Below are 18,932 nucleotides of genomic sequence, written 5' to 3' on the forward strand. Positions count from 1 at the left end.
AGACAGTGAACAGTATAGTACTTGACAAATCTAGATTAACTACCGACACTTAATTCTAAATTATTGGGTTGGGTTCAACTTCTTTTCCCGAGACTGTGGTGTATGATCCCACTTTTTCTGTAATGTGTGCTTTTGTGAAGCTTTTGTGAAGCTAAGAGGAAGGTAGTTTTCTTTACGTCTGTAAACATGGAGAAATTAGGATGGAATTTGGTGGCCTCTTTTAATGTGGTGGTCTCTGAGTACCCAGCGAAATGATGAAAGTCAATGTTATAGAAGAGAGTGGGCGAGAAAGGGTACTACATGTATATCTGCTAGCCTAACCCTATTTTTAGACTACTCTGAGTCTGACTAGTACTATTAAACGGCGGCAAACCATAAGACCAAACAACGACCAGTTTCTCCGGTAAAACAATTCACAACTTCAGTACAGTGAAAATTGTGCAAACTGTAAGATAAAAACACAGGAAAAATGAATGATAAGCCAGGCTCACACAGAGGCTACAACAGTGATACAAGAGGTTCTGTCTATAGAAACCAAGCTTCAGGTTACCAAAATTTATTTTAAAAACTGTCAATTCTCCAACAAAATTTTGTGTGGTGCAATGGCCATTGTCTTAAACTTTGAAAAATTGGAAGTTTCGAGTTAGTTGTTACCTGTTGCCATGGCAATGGCCTTTTTTTGGAATGCTAGATTTCCATCTTGTGCAAAACCCCAAATGGACCATCTTCAATACTCCCACAAACTGATGGATACTTTCTTGCCTTTCCTACAATATATGTACATTATAATGTAGCAAGAAAAGTTGTCCTACCATCCCACAAAATTAAAAAAAAATTGAATTTTTGCCAATTTTGCTTGGTTTTTAAAGACAGCTACTCTTGAGGTGGTGAGGAGAGATCTCACTGTAGAATACCTAGAGGTGGACTGTTGCCTAGAGACTGTTGCCTAGAGACTGTTGCCTAGGCACAGACCAATCATGGCAGGCGAGCTGCCATGTGACCGGCCCATTGCATCATGGGATCAACAACAACAACACCAGCTTACGGGCATGAGCGGCGTCGCGGGCGATCCCGTCTCGGGGCTCTCGTGGTGTTGTGGAGCGACCGTACCCTGTAAGATCGACAAGATTACCGTTAGGATTGTGTAGATAAACCCTGTACCTGTACCTGCACCTGTAAAATTATCTAGGTACAGGTCCAGGCCTGGACATCAAGTATATATACCTGTACCTGTACCTGAACAAACTAAAACACAAGCGGACACCATTTTTTTCAGACTAAAGATAGGTAAATTTTTGTTAGCAAGTAGTGTAACAAAGCAATTATCCAAATTGAAATTAATAAACATATATCTAGGTGAAGAATAAGACCTTTGTTCTGTCCCAAGACATTTTGGACTTAAATCTTAAACTTGATTATAAATAACCTGATAAAAATGTCATGAATTTTCAATTCTTGCCCAAATGAAGACAAAATGGGTCAAATCTTTGTTAGAGAGAGTCTTGGAGTGGACATTGACAATGTCAATTACATCACTCAAGATGAGTTAGTGCCCCAAAAAATGAAAAACAAAGTCTGCTTCGGGGTCTTTAGATCAAATAGTAACTGGGCCATCGGCAGGCAAGAAGTTCATACACAGGACACAAAAGCATCAGTTGGTAAAAGCTTTGATCTTATATAGGAATGAAGACCTTTATTGCACATTTCTGCCACACTTGGCTAAGTACAGGTCACAACAAAACAAAACAACAAGTACAGTTAATGGATACAAAAAGAATATGACTATCATTAGATAAATTCTACTTCTCCTCGCTTTTCTGTTATAGTAGATATAAAAGAACAGACGTGTTTTTCAATGGGAGGTTTGTCTAGTCGCATTAGGAATATGAATTTTTGTACAGTGCAAAGCACTTATCGAAATTGTGAATCCTTCTTTCATAGCCGCTAAAAACATTTTTAAGGTCAAGGGTAAATCTTCAGTATATTACACAATGTTTTGTACTGGGGGCCTTCAAAGTGTGCTTATTACAAGGTAAAAGCTACGACCATATGTAACAAAGTACTTATCGAAATTGAAATTGTAATCCTTTTTCATACCGATAGAGATTTTCAGGTTAAGAATAAGTCTTCAGTGCATTACACAACGTATTGTACTGAGGGCAAATGTAGTGTGCTTATTAAAGGTAAAAGATTTGCCCTTATGAAACATTACAAAGAAATCAACACAGGGCTGTCTCCAGGACCCGTCCCTCCGTCCCGGGACGGAAATTTGCTTGTTGTGACGGAAAAAGAATTCACCCTTTTCGTCCCAAAATTCTGAAGTTTATCACTTGAAATTGATGAAAGGTTATCTTTGTAAGCTAAAAATTACTAATTTAACAGCGAATATTCAAAACATTGGCTCCCAAACAAGGACTGGGATGGAAAAAAATTCAAAGCTGGAGACAGCCCTGATTCAACATATTTCAAAACGTATGCTAGCCCTTATTGTATAGTATTAGTAATTAGGATGTTAAGTTTTATTCTATACTTCTATTTTGTATTATGTTTACGAATTCTTGCCATGCTTTGTACCATGTACAATTGTCGTGCAATAAAGTTCTTCTATGAATCCTTTCTCACTGCTGCCAAAAATAACAATTTGAAGGTTACAAGAATAACTTCAGCGCATGTACATGTACATGTAGGTACACTGAACTATTTATGGGTTACATAGTGAGCCTTATTACAAGTGAAAGCCATATAAAGTCATTAGTAGGATACTAGGAGGCCACATGGTGACTGACATTGTTATGCCTGAATGAATCTGCCTTAAAAATCAGCCTCAGAATGTTTGACGCCAATCAAGTCATATAAAATCAGAATTTTCCACTTCAACCGGCAGACATGCCCTGATTCTGTCGAAAAAGGTTTCCAAAATGGTCTTGACGTACAGGTTGCTCAGGGTTGCCTGTAAGTAAGTATTCATACAAATTTTACAGAATTCATACAAGTTCTTCGGACTTATGAATTCTTTGGAATTCATACAATCTACTACTACGAAATATAGACATTTTACGGAATTCATACCAGTTTTACTAATAGTACGGATCGTATGTGTTCCGTAAAACTCATACGTGAACACAGTAAAATTTGCATGTATGCACCTGCATACACGCACACACACACACATGGATGAACAAACACACAGAAACACACACATCATGCACATGGTCATACACACACAGACAGACAAAAATGCACACGCACGGATAGACAGACAGACCTGTGCCCTGAAGTAAACATAATTTTGCTTACTTGTGAAGGTGACATCATGGCCGGCGGTGGACCTGCATCTGCTCGGATCCAAGGGTTGGCTTCTGAAAAACATGATATATTAAGCAATCAGAGATGGCAGTCTTCACCCCCTTACCCATACTGCTTTGCAATCCTTCCAGTCCCATAATCATAGCGATGATGTACTGTGCCACTGTGGCATTTTGTTTACAGTCAAACTAGTCTGGATGCCATACCCCCAATCTCTAAAATATCTTTTGTGATAGATATTTTAGAGATTGGGGGTCTGGCATCCAGACTACAGTCAAACCTGCCAAGAAGACCACTCAAAGGACCAATAAAATCTTATCTATGTGCTGCTATAATTTTATTGCTTTTTGATACAGTTACTTTTATCATCATCATCAGCCGACGTGCTTTTGCTACGCGCCAGTTCTCCCGTCCTTCTATATAAATAACTGGTATACATGTATCTGTTTTCTCTGAATGATTTCCTAACACTGTCCACCTGAAATACTTATCAATATAAGTTGGAGGGCAGACCTAGATATTGCATTTGACCTGTGGTATGACCCACTGTGTGTGGCACGGTAAAGTGCAAGTCCATTAAAACAAACCCAGCTGATTTTGTCTGTTCTGTTTATTTTATCTGGCCTGCAAGTTCTCAGTTATCCAGATGGTTTAAATCCACTCAGGTCAGCAAATGTCGCTCTGTTTCTTTTTCTGATCTGAAGAAGATAAGAGGAGCTTTCTTCATTTTTAGGGATCTTTAATCTTGTAACTTTCTTAAGACAAGGGGCAGGTGTCAGCGAGGTCATGTACGTTTGACCTTCAGCATTCTGAAGTAGCCGTTTGGCACCCAATGCCCTATTGGTTACAGAGGTAGGCAGCAGGGAGAGCCAGGTGTGACCAAGGCCACATAAAAATTTGGTCGCCTGTCTATGAATTACAGGGCTTTCCCTACGAATAACAGGGAATAATAAAAATAGGCTGCCTACGTCTTAATGAAAAGAGCATGCAGACCCTCTTTAAATTTTGGCATGCAAGCTCACTCACGACTCAGTAAATTTGACATCCTTTCTTCCTTCCGACTTTAACATGTATCTGTTGCCTCGCTACGAATTGCGCCAATAAGATGGCTTTCCCTACGAATAACAGGAAATAAGTTTTCCTTGTTAGATTCATCATTTTAAGCTTACATGTCATTAAGTTCAGATTTTTGGACGTACAAGGTAAAAATTTGTTCCGTCCCGACAAGCAAATTTCCGTCCCGGGACAAAGGGACGGGTCCTAAAGACAGCCCGGATGCAGACCCTCTTTAAATTTTGGCATGCAAGTTCACTCAGTAACTTTGCCATCCTTCCTTCCTTCCCACTTTAACATGTATCTGTTTCCTGAGTGAGAAAACCTGCCAAAACTGTTGAACCCGACTGCAAGATGGGGAGAAAGATTGGAGCTTTTTCAGGAATTCCATGGACTGGCAGATATTTTGCAGATGACCTCCAACTTCCTGTAAAATGACCTTGAGTAGAGGTGTCGAGGAGTTGATATATTAAAGTAATTACTATTTGATGTACATATTTTGATATAACTGTCATAATTCCGATGGATACCTAAACTTTTTTTACATCACTACATTTAAGATGGTGTTATCATGGCCTACTCAAGAATGTGTGCAGGTCTCTGGGATACTTGATGTTTTGTTATTATATCATAATATTCACCTTTCTTCAATGTAGCAGTCTTAGGGTAGCAGAGTACATGTATGAGAGTTGCAGATGTTAACAGGGCTGTCTCAGGAATGAGACGGAAAAAAATCAAAGCTGGAGACATCTTCCTTGATTTCGATAATGTGTTAGCAAAGGAAAACACAGCTTCAGCAGAAGTGCCAAAAGGACTGCCTCTCTGAAGGACAACCGCGACTGATTTGTACACAAACAGTGTCATGTTTCCTCTGATCCTTACAAAAACATCCTGCTAGGTTCTCTACATGGTTGCAAATGGCAATCCCCAACCATCACAAACACAGCGAGGCCCCCTGCTGGGAGCGTCTAGTACTGCTTAGAACTTTACCATACCACCATCAAGTAAAATTGACAGGTGGCTTCCTCTAGGAGCAAATGAGATTTATAATGATAAAGGTCTTTATTGGTATAGTGTCCTATGTCTGACATAGGGCACACTTTATCAACCATGGCATCAGGCCATTATAGGTCAGGCTATGGTAGCCTCCGTTGCAGTCCTTTTCCCCGCAGCGTGTTTTTTTTTTCAATTTTTTTTGGGGGGGGGGGGGGGGGGGGCGCCACGTATCTGCTTGGGATCCCGTATCCGCCGTGCCTCTGTGTCCGCTATAGACCCTGTGTCCGCTGCTGGGGAAGGACTGCGTTTTGTCGCTTCCAGCAAAGGCCCATCAAAAATCACTTATCACCATTGCCATGGATGTGCGAACTTCCCGTAATAAACACGGCCAGCGCGGGGAAATCTTCATGCCCCTTTGAGCAGCGACAACGTTCTAACGGTTGCCGGGATGTCTTTTCAAAACACGACGGACGGACACCTAAATGAACGAACCTTTCGCATTTTTTCCTTCGTACATCAATCGAAGTTGCTATAATGATTTTGTGCTTTTCGTGCAAGGAAACGTGGCTCAAACATGTCTCACAAAGCGTGAGAAAGCTGCAATACTTTCTCCGCGCACGCTGCGCTAGACAATGGCCGATCATAATCTAACCCCTGACCCTTTATTGTCTTCTCTGTCGTATAAGAAACACTCTAATTATAAGATCTCTTAGCTACGACGGCTGAATCCACAGAAGATATCAGCAATAGAAAGAAACATCAGGCCACATTTCAGACAATTTGTAACTCGACTTTGAAGACAACATGATAATCATTTGCAAGGAAGCATGCGTCACTTCACGTGGGCTTTGTGCAACGTAACATTTGAATTGCTTCTCGTGGTAGTGTGAATTACTTCTCCCGGTAGTGTTAATTACTTCTCGCGGATACATTAATTGCCTTTGCTGGAAGCGACAAAACGCAGTCCTTCCCCAGCAGCGGACACAGGGTCTATAGCGGACACAGAGGCACGGCGGATACGGGATCCCAAGCAGATACGTGGCGCCCCCCCCCCCCCCCCCCCCCAAAAAAAAAATTGAAAAAAAAACACGCTGCGGGGAAAAGGACTGCAACGGAGGCTAAGGCTATGGGGTCTTGATAACTGTGGGGTCATGTCCAGAAAATCTGGTTCCAGTTTGGGAGGTATGAACTTTGGGGGTAACTTGAAACAGTGATCGGAACGATTTGGTCTTTTACCAACTCGGCCCAACACCCTGGTCAACTTGGCCCAACACCCTGGTCAACTCGACCCAACACCCTGGTCAACTAGGCCCAACACCCTGGTCAACTCGACCAAAAACCCTGGTCAACTGGGCCCAACACCCTGGTCAACTTGGCCATGGTTCAAGCTAGGGTTATATGGTTAGGGCTAGTGTGTTCGGCCGAGTTGACCAGTGTTTTGGGCTGAGTTGCTCTGAGTAGCCATGCATGCGTTTGTAAAGGGCCGAAGCATCAGAAATCCTGTGAGGTTTAGTCTTGAAATTCTGTTCCACTTTTCAAACAATTAAGTCATAAACGTGATGAAACAAAACAATTGGTTATGGAAAAATCCTAGTCAGAGATCTTTTGAAAATCATATATTCGTATATCATCGTAGCTACAACCAAAGTTGCGATGGATTAAAGTACAAATTCTGTGTTTTGTGCCAGACTACTCCTAGCACATTTGTTTTAGTTGTCTAATGTGGGTTGACAACTAACTTTTGATATCATCGTTCCATTTTCTAAACTCGCTTTAAAATGAATATTTCACATGTAAATATATTACGCTTTAGGGTACCATCACCACAATGGCTGGAATGCACTATTCTTAAGATTGTCAGTGAAGATCGGTAGAGATATCATGTCCTAAACTGCTGGAAACATTATAAGGTTCACCCCAGAAGACTCAGGGTGGCCTGACCCAAGCCAACCTTCCACACTAGAGACAAAATCCAGCTGTAATTCCCGATACGAGCCTGATACACAGACAAAACATGGGGAGTTTTCCTGTGATAATTATAGCCACTCGCTGCCCTGTGGAATTCAGGAGTGTCGCTATGGAATCCTGGAAATTCCAACACGGAATCTAACGACCGGGAGCTGACCTTAAACTTTATGACTCAGCTTTGGAATTTCTTTGAAGTGACGGCTGGAATTTTTTTGGGGAAAATGGCTTCCTTGGGTCACCCTCCTAACCAATTGAACTTGACACTCAGATTGAAAAAATTGGCTTTAAGGCTAAACCATCTCATTTCCTTAGTCCTCAGATATAAGACAGCAGGAAAACAGAGGACTAGAAGGAGACTTGAATACTACATGTATTCACTCCATGCTGTTGTACAAGCTTTAACTTAAGGTACCTGAAAGTTAGACATCCAGGTAATAAGATGACCAAAATAACAGTTACACAAGCAACTGGATAAACTGGATCGTTGGGAAAATAGTAAAAATCAGCCAAATAGAGTGAATAGTATGCCAAGGGTACTCCGCTATACAGGGAAGCTCAATAAGCGAACCACGGAGTACCCTTGGCATACATATATTCTCTCTATTTGGCAGATTTCTACTATTTTCCCAGCGATCCGTAGAGCCTGGTAGAGGCTAGGAAAGCATCCTCTGTCTCTTGTCATGATCAGTGACCAGTTAAGTTCCATGAACCATCAAATTAATTTGGCACAGCCTAAATGTGAAGGAACTTGAATCGTGCATGGCACATGTTGTAGGCAGATGGTTGGAAGTTGTTTTTCATAGAAATGTCTAACAGTCCCCGAGGAACTTCCTTGCAAGTGCGTCAGACATGATTCTGTTCTCACAAAAAGACACACCGCAAGCTTTCTTGCATGTAAGAAGCTTGCAGCAACTTAGTGATATGCTGTATGCCTCAAAGCTAAAATAACAAACATTGGCAAAGTTTCAAAAGAAATTAATTTTCACAAAGCTCAGTAAGAGAAAACAAGTTGTAACGTTACATGCCTTGGGCGAAATATTTCTCTTGTAGTAATGCCAACCTCAGGCACTAGTATACATTTCAACTGGCATGGCACCCTGCAAGAAGCCTGTGTAATTCCTTGTTCATTTTCCCATGGACTTTGTTTATTACCAACAACAACTGTTCTTTTGTTTCAGATGAACGTTTGCTGCCTGTTTGATCAGCCTTGTCTTGTTTTCAAAGAGAAAGACAAGCTGAGATATTTGCATCATGAAAATAATTACTTTGAACATTTCTTAGAGATGAGAGTCTGGAAAGCTTATGATGCAAAATCAAACGAAATCCAAATCAGCAAATTGAGTTTGATAGAAGAAAGGCTAAAGGTATTCCGACAGCCTTATTGAGGCTGTAGGGGCAATGGGTCGTTATCCACTGTGTCTAGGGCACGGTATTAGAAGGCATATTGTTCATTTTTGCTATCAAATCTGTCATTTTAAGGTTACGAAAATATGTTTTTATCGATTCCATGTCATGAAGTTCAGATATTTTGGACAGGTGAGGAAATTTTTCCTGTCCCAACAAGCAAATTTCCCTCCCGGAAAACGACGGGTCCTGGAGACAGCCATATTCAGTATCTAATGGTAATACTGTAGTACGACTTGAGATATAAAAATTGGGATGGTCTCCAGTAAAGAAATAAAGCAACATGCAAACACAGAACACAAAACAGCTTTTTTTAAAAGTTTCCAGCATACATATTGAGATCAAGATATAGATGATGGCCTACACCACTATAATCAAGCTACAAGTGGGATCTTCCAATCCAACTTCACAAGTAGTTGCCAAGCAGATAGAGTGATTGTCCATGTCATCGTGTCTTTATTCAAACTTTTTTTGCAATACATGTATTGAGATTTTTGATCATGATAAAGCCGACAGTCTGCACCCCTATAATCAAAGCTACAAGACAGTGGAATCTTCCAAATGTAGCCAACTTCACAAGTAGTTACCAAGCAGATAGAGTAATCGTCCGTGTCATTGTGTGTTTATTCACACACCCCTGTTAAACCAGATATCAGTATCAGTATACAAACAGGACCTGCTGGGCTGTCCTCTGAACACATTCCTCCACAAACTTCAATAAACAGTCCGCTTCCTGAAACCACCCTGGTTGTTTTTGTCCATAACAGTTTGAAGAAAAAAAGGGAGCTTGTGAAGAATTTCTTTTTTGTGTTGGAAATAGTATGATAAAATTAGTTCTTGCAGTTATACAATAGACCTATTATCCAAAGAACTAGACTAGTAAGGTAGACCCTATAAATAGGCTATAATTTATAACCTCCTTGACCAGATCTAGACTTCTTGGGTTTGTATTGTCTTTTGGAAACATTCATATAATTTAGTGTATGAGAATGAATGAATGAATCAACTTTATTGCTCAACAATTGTACATGGTACAATGTATGGTATTGAGTTAACAATACTACAAGAAGATGAAGAAGTTATGTGATATGGAGAATTATGGTACAGAAATTTGCTTGTTGCGACAGACAAAAAAGTAAATCCCGTCTGTCCTAAAAACCTGAACTTCATGACATTAAAAATGAGGCTTGAAACGACAGATTTAACAGCGAATATCAACAACATCTGCTCCAAACAATGAGCAGGAAGGAAAGAAATTGAAAGCTTCAGATCCAGTAGACAAAATGTATCAGACCATGGATCGAAAACATTGCCAGGACAGATTTCTGGGGGAGGGACTGGGTTGATGTTTCCCTTATCTTGTTTGTTCCCAATTGGATTTTAATTGAGAACAGTCCTATCAAGTACCCCTCACTGGGAGAGGGGGAGGGGTGATGTGGATTTGTCCAATAATCAATCCCCCATTCATTATGATTTTGCTGTTTATCCCCTGTGGTTCAGTTGCATAAATCATCCACTAACAAGCTCAGAATAAAAACACTTTCTCTATAATTTAGAAGTTCAAATAGCCTGGATGCCAGACCCCCAAACTCTAAAATATTTATCGTGTGGGTAGATACATGTATTTCACAGTTTGGGGGTCTGGCGTCCAGGCTAAAATTCAAAAGGCCTCTAGGTCTTTATATCCCTCAGTTGACGGTTGTTTTCGAAAGATCACTGAAGGTAGAGAATTCGAGATCGACATTTCCTGTTCGAAAATAACTCTCAGTAAGCTTTCAAGACATCATGTCACCTAAGATACACAGGAAACGTCTCAAAGGATTGAAGTAACGTCTTGACTTCCAAACATGGAGCAGGAAGCCAACAAGGTTGCTCAGGACACATAAAGGAACTGATGAAGGAAACAATTCTTGTAACATGACATTTTTCATGCATCCTGGTATGACATATCCCTGTTTGGTGTTTGGCTTTTAATATTCTCTGGTATGACATAGTAGAATACTAGAAGTAGAACCATCATTCAATTCAACATGTACAGCTTCAATTTATCTGAATATAAAAATTTCAGTTATGCTAGTAATGTTATGCCGGCATGCCATATTTTGTTACTGACCATTTCTGCATGTTGTACAATGTATTTTGTTGGCTCAAAATACTTTGTTGAGACAAAATACTTCACAGTATTTTTAGTATAGTTTACACTTGGTAGAGAAAATTTATAAGTCTTATTTCAGTACAAATGCAGCAGAAGTTGAGTTATTCTATTGATATCAAACTTCCAGTCTAGATAGTACCAATTGAATGTCTTGTTTTGTTAAAAGTATGGCACATAAAAAGTTGCTTTGTAAATAAATCATTGTTTTTTTTTCCATTTAAAACAAAATATTTGCTTTATGACTCATACTAGCGCCATCTGTAAATACAGAGGGTCCCAGTATTACAAGCTTGAACACAGTATCCCGACAGTCCACTATGATATTCTAATGATATTCTACTTGTTTCTCAGTTGAACTTGAGCTACAAAACTATTCTGAACATCTGCTCTCATGACACAGGATACGCCGACTTTACGGGCTAATGCAAGTTCACCAGACAAAATATCAACACATCGCAACTAGCTTCATACTTTAGTAGCTAGAAATCTTGGCAACAATTTGTGTCTATACCTTCTGTTGGAAAATAGTATGAATATACCATCATACCAGAAACAAAAAAAGAGGTGTAGCTTAAATATTGGTAAGTAAATTGTCAAATTCAAGGTTTTCAAACGGTACTCTGTTTTCACTTTGTCTTAAAATTTGAAATGTCAGAGAAAGAAAGTAATCATTGTGGCTTGAAATAGTAAATCTCTTTAAACAGAACAAGGAGGAGAAGAATAGTATCTCACAATCACATCATGTTATGATATAATGACAATGAAGTTATAAGGAAATATATATAGTGAACTCCCCCCTCTGAAGAAAATTGAGTTCCTAACATTAAGACTTTTGTGGATAAAAAGAGGAGTTGAAGCTTACCCATGTCGCCGAGTCCGCTGGTGAGGGGTGTGATGATTCCCTCCATGTATTGTCGGTTCCTCTGGCAGGGAAAAACAAAACACAGCAGATCAGAACTCTGGTAGCACACAATTCCAGCCATCAGGAAACGCTATCAATCTTGGCTGTCCCTGGTTCGATTCCTGTCTGTCCTTTTATGAGCTTGAACGGGGAAAAAAACTCAGAAAAGAGTGGAACTAGTCCTTCAGGGCTGTGGTGATGACATATCTGCGGAGCACACTGCACTAGACTGACTGCAATGTGTGCTCATGGAGACCCTACAGGAAAAAACACAGTGGGCACCACCAGCAGCGGTGTCGCAAATCTCTCACAAGTAGGTGCGAAATGTGGCTTCCATTATTGGCAACCCACTAGCTCTATCTGCAAACACAAACACAGTCCAGAAGGGGGCCATCACAAAGACACCTGAACACATTGAACCCAAAACTGCCCTAAACGACGAAAAACATTTAAAGAAAACGTACCAATTTCAGACTGAAGCTCTGCCGGCGATAACACGAAAGCAAGAGAACTCGTACCACCTCCATAGCGAAGGATTTCGATGCGTTTACCACAGGAGAAACTAGGATATGTGCTCTAACTGGTGGCTCACATAACTTCACTTTGATCTCCCCACCAGCCAAGATGCAAATCTTCCCCAATGCCACATGTGCCCAATCGGACTATACCATCCAGCCAGAAACGACAGGGGTGGCCATGCAACAGGATGTCAAGTAGTTGTGGCAATCCAGATGTTATTGGTGATAACATAACAGAGATTGGCAAAGATTGGATCAGACCAATTGAAGGGGTGGAGTAATGTGTTTAGCGGAGCCTGTAAAATATGCAAGATGATAAATAATGTATCTGTGCAAAGATGGTGAGTTATGATCGGACAGGATTGAGCATAGGAATGTTGTTGATGTCTACTGGATCCATTTCTTGGAACGGAAGATTTTAGACTGATGAAAACAAGACATAAAGAAGCGAGATAAGAGTTATAGTGCTTAATTTATTCATTATCCACAAGTGCAAAGGGGGAAAAATCACCCTGAATTGCTGAGTTTGCTTACAATTTTTATATTCATTCAGGTTTGCTCCATCGTCTTAAAATTCATCAAATTTTCTAAAAAGCTCGCAAGTTAACCTTCAATTTGACTAAGAGATTAGAAATGCTCTTTTTCTTTCATTAGACAGTATAAAGCTGAACTTATACACCTGAAAGAATTAGAATAGTTTGCTCCAATTCTACAGGCTGGGGCAAAACATCACATTTCAAATAAAAGACAGTCAAGTAAAAATATTTTCTAACAAAGATCATTTCTATCAGGACTTGGTGTTGCCTTCACATTTGGCCGAGACAAACTTCATAAGTTGAAAAACAAATTACGAAACTACATGTAAACCACTTGCCATATGGAAGCACTTTACTGTATAAAAGATTCATGAAATTGAGAGAATTTGGCACCACGATGCCAAGTGTCAGTCATCAACCAGTGGGCTCAGCTACTGTTGGCGCCAATCGACATTGACCTTTTTTGAACCCCAACAGACTCTGGTATTTCCTGTTACAACACTTTTGACATTGGCCATGACTGTGCCGCTACTGTGAAGCATCTGTCACAGGATGCCTTAGCCAAAAATTCTTTCCTAAAATAAAAAAGTCAAACTAAGGCCAGACTGATTCACTTTGCTAGTTTGGGGATTAAAAAGGACTCGAATATCGACATGAAAACAGAGGCTATGTCAAATCAAAATGACCAATTGCGCTTAAAAAATGATCAACTGACAACATTTAACTTTGAATTAGATCTAGAGCACTAGGCCAGCTATAATCAACATTGAATCAAAATAGCTGGCAAGGCCTCACAGAAAAAGGCATGTAGGCCCTCTACTGACACTTGTCTGCGACTGGGCCAATCTGACAATAAATCAGCCACTTGTGTAAACTGGGCTGAGTCAAGCCACTCTAAAGCCCATTAGTGTTAATGTTTCTAAAACAGATAAGCCTGGAGAAGTGATTTATTGTCTACATAATGTACAAACCATGCAGTAAACGATGCTGAGATTGTGGTTGGTGATCATGTGCATGTCTCGGATAATGGCAACTACAAAATTTAATGAATGTACAACTATGTGCTCTGTTTATACAAATGCCAACAAGAAACTTGAAATGTTGCAGAAACAACAAAATTACTATTGCAGCAATGACAGTCCAGTAAATAAGCTTAGTATCATAAATCAACCAAGTAGCAATGTATTGCAGTAAAAATGTCACGTAGTATACCTTATGATTACGAAGTGTAAGCAAGCTCATAATGTATGACCATGACATGTGAGGCACAATGTTACTTAAGGAACATCAGCTTTTGGTCCTGGCAGAAAGTTACAGCAAATTGCAGGTAAAATTTTTGACAACTTGAACTGTTTAAGATACAGTGTAACAGAACAATAGGATTCAAGATAGTCAAACCTGTACTAGAGACCACCTCTGCAAAAGGAGTCAACCTTTTTCCCTCGCGTCCCTTGAATAGCCAACATAGAAAGGATTGACTAAGAAATTTGAACCCTGTCTACTCAATGTCTGGTCCTGCTTCTGTGGACCAGTGCACAGGTGGTTTATGAGTCCTTGTACACGTCATGTAGTCCTACAATAATGCATTGTTTAACCTTCAACGCACTAAAGTAGCCGTTTGGCACCCCATTCTCTAGTGGTTAGAGTTAGGCAGCAGGGAGAAGGTTAAAGTGGGAGCATGTGGCTCGTACCAGCATAATGCACAGTTTGAGTCTTTGACATTTTCTTCTGCAGAATGGACTTAGTTTCTGACCTACAAACCTTTAGCTGAATCTCAACAGCTTGACAGCATGTTAGTCCTTACTACCTTTCCCATGAGGGTTTATTTTCGAGAACATTCCTTACGTGTGTGTGTCTGTCTGTGTGTCACATGATAACTCGAGAATGCCTGGATGGATTGTCTTAATATTTGGTATGTGGATATGTCTTGATGAGACCTCGAAACGATTTTGAGCCCCCTAGCAACTTTCTATAGTACTGTAGCTGAAGTTCTGGTTTTGATATCTCGTGTTCTGGACAAGAAATGGTCACTATTTGAAGGAAAAAACAACAACTGTTACAACAAACCACAGCTTTAGAATAAAGTCCATTTTTAGTCGTTGGAATTTCTGTGTAATACAAGCACCTTGCGGTTAGACTCATACATAATGCATGAATTGCACCCGTATGCCAGAAGACAGGTTTAAATCCATGTTTTGTCCAGCATTGATCGTCAATAGAACATTATAAGCACCTGGCCTTATCAATCACTGCGCTTTGTTCAGTAATAATTCCTGACTGTGAATCTCGTCAAAACTTTTGTCTTTCAATAGATCAATAAGCATCTATTTATGACTTCTCTACATCAATATGTTTGGAGGGACCTTGCAAATGTGCAGCTATTGTGGAACCTCAAGGGACCTGAGGAACAGGGTTTTTTATGCTTGGATCAATGGGAAAATACATTGTACAATGGCCAGGTGGTCCTTATATATGTAGAGGTGCAGGCTTGACTCTACATTTGTAGCAGAGAGAGGAACAACGGATATGCCTACAACAGTCTCAATGTGAAATTCATGTTCAATATCATGACATTCGAATCTATAAATATACTGAGACACAATCGCTAGTGATTTGGCTTAGTTGATTGATTCATAGTAATGTAAGTCAGTACAAAATAGTTTTTGTGTCATGCAAGTACGATAATTTAGAATACAAATAGGCCGACTGTGCCCGAGTATGTTCATGAGTGGAAGAATCAATCCAGCTTGTGAATCCCTTGATGGGTTTTATGGCTCTCTTCCAATTCAAGTTGAAGACTGAAATTTTTTTTATTCTACCTGAGATGTGATATTGAAGACAACTTTGGGGGAAACAAATAATAACAGTTAGGTCGTTTGGCCCAGAACCCAAAGGTCCTGGGTTTGAATCCCCTGACATGCCACTGAAGTTGTGCCCTTGGCACTTACACGACTTTCTTTACTCCACCCAGGTGTAAAAATGAGTACCTGGCTTTGGTTGGGGAGGTAAAAGGCGGTGGAAGGAGAGAGATGCAGGGCTCCGCTTCCAATACGGTGCCCTGGACACAGTGTTTTAACAACTCACTGCCCCTACGGCCTCAAAATGGGTATGGGACTACCTTAACCTTTTATACTCTTTTCAAACTGCCTTAGAAATCCTAGCCTGGGTGCCATCCCATTACTACCGGCCGGGGGCTCCTACACTTCTTGCCCTGAATTTTTTTTCAGGGTAGCGAATGTAGGAGCCCTGGTAGTAATTGGATAGTACCCAGGCGGCGGACGGTAGTTCAAATTACAATATCATGGTATCAGCACGACTAGAGAGAAAATGCAATATATATAGCATTAGTACAAAGGTAATCCATGATATTGACAGAATAACAGAAAAAAAGGATGGTTTATTGCTCTGCCAGATTGGTTTCAATTACTGTTGCTGTACCGAAAATATCCCGGTTTTACATGAACTAAATGTTATGCAACGTTGGGTAACATAAATTTGTGGGGTACTTAAATTCGGGATTTTTCGAAAACGGGGTATTTAGGGATATGTGCTAGATGCAACATCAGTAATACCGCTAGAAATGCAAACTTGACAGACTAACGTATTCAGAACACTGGCTGAAAAGCTTCGATAAGCATGCATTAGAAGGCGACGAGGACAAAAACTCTCCGTCCCTTATTGGAACAGTCTGAGGGCTTCGTGGGAGAATCACACAATATCGTTGTCGGCTGGTTTATAAGACAAATGTCACATCCCCTTCCTGCTAAACACAATCATTTACAAGACAACTTATTTTCTTAAAATTGCTGACCTGCAATTGGACTCTAAGTGTGATCAATCATCAAAACCCCTCTTTGTTGCTACAACCTACGGCCCGTGTATTTTCCCGCCGCCATATCATTACCCAGAATCCTGTTGTCAAGCAGACGACAAAGGTTTGTGAGGAACACTTTTTTGTCTAAATGTTGCGTGTGATTGTGGACTGAGGACGATATTTTCCTCAAAGTTTGCTCCTAACACAACAAGGAATACATGGACATAGTAGTATTATCAATGCTACGGCATCCGGCTAACTTTCCATGAATAATGTACACGTTGCCATGACGGTGGATGTCGACTTTGACGTTCTATAGCTACCGACTCAACACACGGGTTGTTCCCGTAGGCCTGATGTGTGCGGTACGGCCGTTTTTTCGTGTATTTTTTTTACTTGGACACGTCTATATCCATAGCACTCTCCTCAAGCCAAGGATGGAACGAATAGCTGCTGTATAAAATGTAATTAGCGGTAAGATATTCAAGACGAATCTTCTCTCCCGAATTAATGTTCACCCCTGTCCGACAGCACCGTCATTGTGCGTGCGGCGGACGGTAGTTTCAAGTTGAAATATTATGGTGTCAGCATGACTAGAGACAAAGTCTACCATGTATATGATTAGTGCAAAGATAGTACATGATACTGACAGAATAATAGAAAAAAAGGATGGTTTATTGTTCTGCTAGATTGATTTCAGTCAACCATTATCGGAAAAATCCCGAATTTATGTTACCCAACGTTATATCATAGAAATCCCACAAGCAACCCAAATGATGTTCAAAAAGGCTACCTTAGCTAGGAGAAGGTTAAACTGCTCAAAAGATACCTGTCACCCTTTAGGACACAGGTGCAGTTGGCGAGTGTATTTAATTCTAAAGCCTTTTTGCATAGCAACGTAAGTTATGTTTTGATTAACAGCCTTTGTAAGCTGTGGTTTCAGCTTACCAAATGGACATGCAGGGCTTGAAATACTGCTTTTAGCTGTGCATGTACCGGTGCACAAAGATATTTGCGACCGTTTATGTAAGCAAAGATACTACTGTACTACTGGTAGTATAGAGATATTCTTGAAGTCTATAAAAAATAGTAGAACCTTTAAGAAGTTAAAAATGGCATCTCATATTCAAGCTCTTGCAGAAGGTTTGTAATAAGGTTCTACTTTACTTGTTGTGCACTTTAATTTCTTTCTGTGCACCTAAATTTCTAGGTTAGATGATGCACTAGTGCAATGAAATGAATTTCCTGCCCTGGGTAATAGTCAGCTTAAGGCTATGCTTGTGAAAACTTCAAAAGTCTGGTCTTTAATGTGATGTCAAACACAGATTTTTACCATGAATCATTCTCAAAGCAAATAAGGTCTTTTAACGTAAGACCTACAACCTATTTAGTACAAGGGTATATAGTTCTGTGCTCTTCTTCTCACTCTGTCTTTATAATCAACAGTATTGTTTGTTATACAACAAAGCTCCAGAAGGAAAAAAGACTACAATACCTTTCAACACATTAAGAGATCTGGAATCTAAGAAAAATGCACTATCGCTTCAGCAACAGGGCTCGAAATTCATCTTTGGAAATAGGTGCACTGGTGCACCCAACTAAAAAATTTGGGTGCACAGAAAGAATTTTGGGTGCACCAGATAAAATAAAGTTGAATGTTCTTCAAAACATAATTACAAAGTTTAACGCTGCTGCCTTTCTTAAGAACTTCAATCTGTAATTCTATAGCTAACTTCAAAATTTAAAACAAATAATACATTAAATAAAGTACAGCAAAAAGTGATCATGCTGTTTTTTATACTTACATTTCAAGAATATTCTGTATACTAGTGTACAATAGTACCTTAACCCTATAGGCTACAAAAATATATAGGTGCACCAGTGCACCCACAGTCAAAAATTAGGTGCACAGCTCCAATTTTGGGTGCACTGGGTGCACATGCACCCACTATTTCGAGCCCTGAGCAATGACTTAAATTAACAGTACACTAGTGCAAATTACTAATCATGATAATTCTTTGTCATAATTTCCAGATTTCTAGCTTATACAAGATGATACAGTTGTAGCACTCTGCATTAAGGCAATCAGGCAATTATCTCATTAGAAATACCCGATGATATTCTTGTAACTGTAGACATAGGCACAATCCTGTCAAGTTTGCTTTTACGAAGCTTGTACCTAATGTACAGAACTGGTGTGTTACTGTTTGCCATTGTCTTCAGTTGGTTTATCGGTTATACAAAGCAAAGAAACAAACAGACAAAAACAGACAAAATAACA

At 39.9% G+C, this 18,932-nt stretch overlaps 1 protein-coding gene across 4 annotated transcripts in view; it reads right to left on the minus strand.

Moving 5' to 3' along the window:
- LOC136446923 (rap guanine nucleotide exchange factor 4-like) overlaps positions 1 to 18,932 on the minus strand; it is a 99,407-nt gene that overhangs the window by 40,069 nt on the left and 40,406 nt on the right. For 3 of the 4 annotated variants that reach the window (XM_066445578.1, XM_066445577.1, XM_066445576.1), the window contains exons 5-7: positions 11,745 to 11,805; positions 3,298 to 3,359; positions 1,046 to 1,111 (exon numbers count right to left, since the gene is read on the minus strand). In XM_066445578.1, the coding sequence (XP_066301675.1) occupies positions 1,046 to 1,111; positions 3,298 to 3,359; positions 11,745 to 11,805 (189 nt within the window). Of the gene's footprint in view, positions 1 to 1,045; positions 1,112 to 3,297; positions 3,360 to 11,744; positions 11,806 to 12,247; positions 12,455 to 18,932 lie in introns of those variants that run through there. The other variant, XM_066445579.1, reaches the window with a different exon arrangement.

This window comes from Branchiostoma lanceolatum, chromosome 13 (assembly GCF_035083965.1).
Source record: "Branchiostoma lanceolatum isolate klBraLanc5 chromosome 13, klBraLanc5.hap2, whole genome shotgun sequence".
NCBI lineage: Eukaryota > Metazoa > Chordata > Leptocardii > Amphioxiformes > Branchiostomatidae > Branchiostoma > Branchiostoma lanceolatum.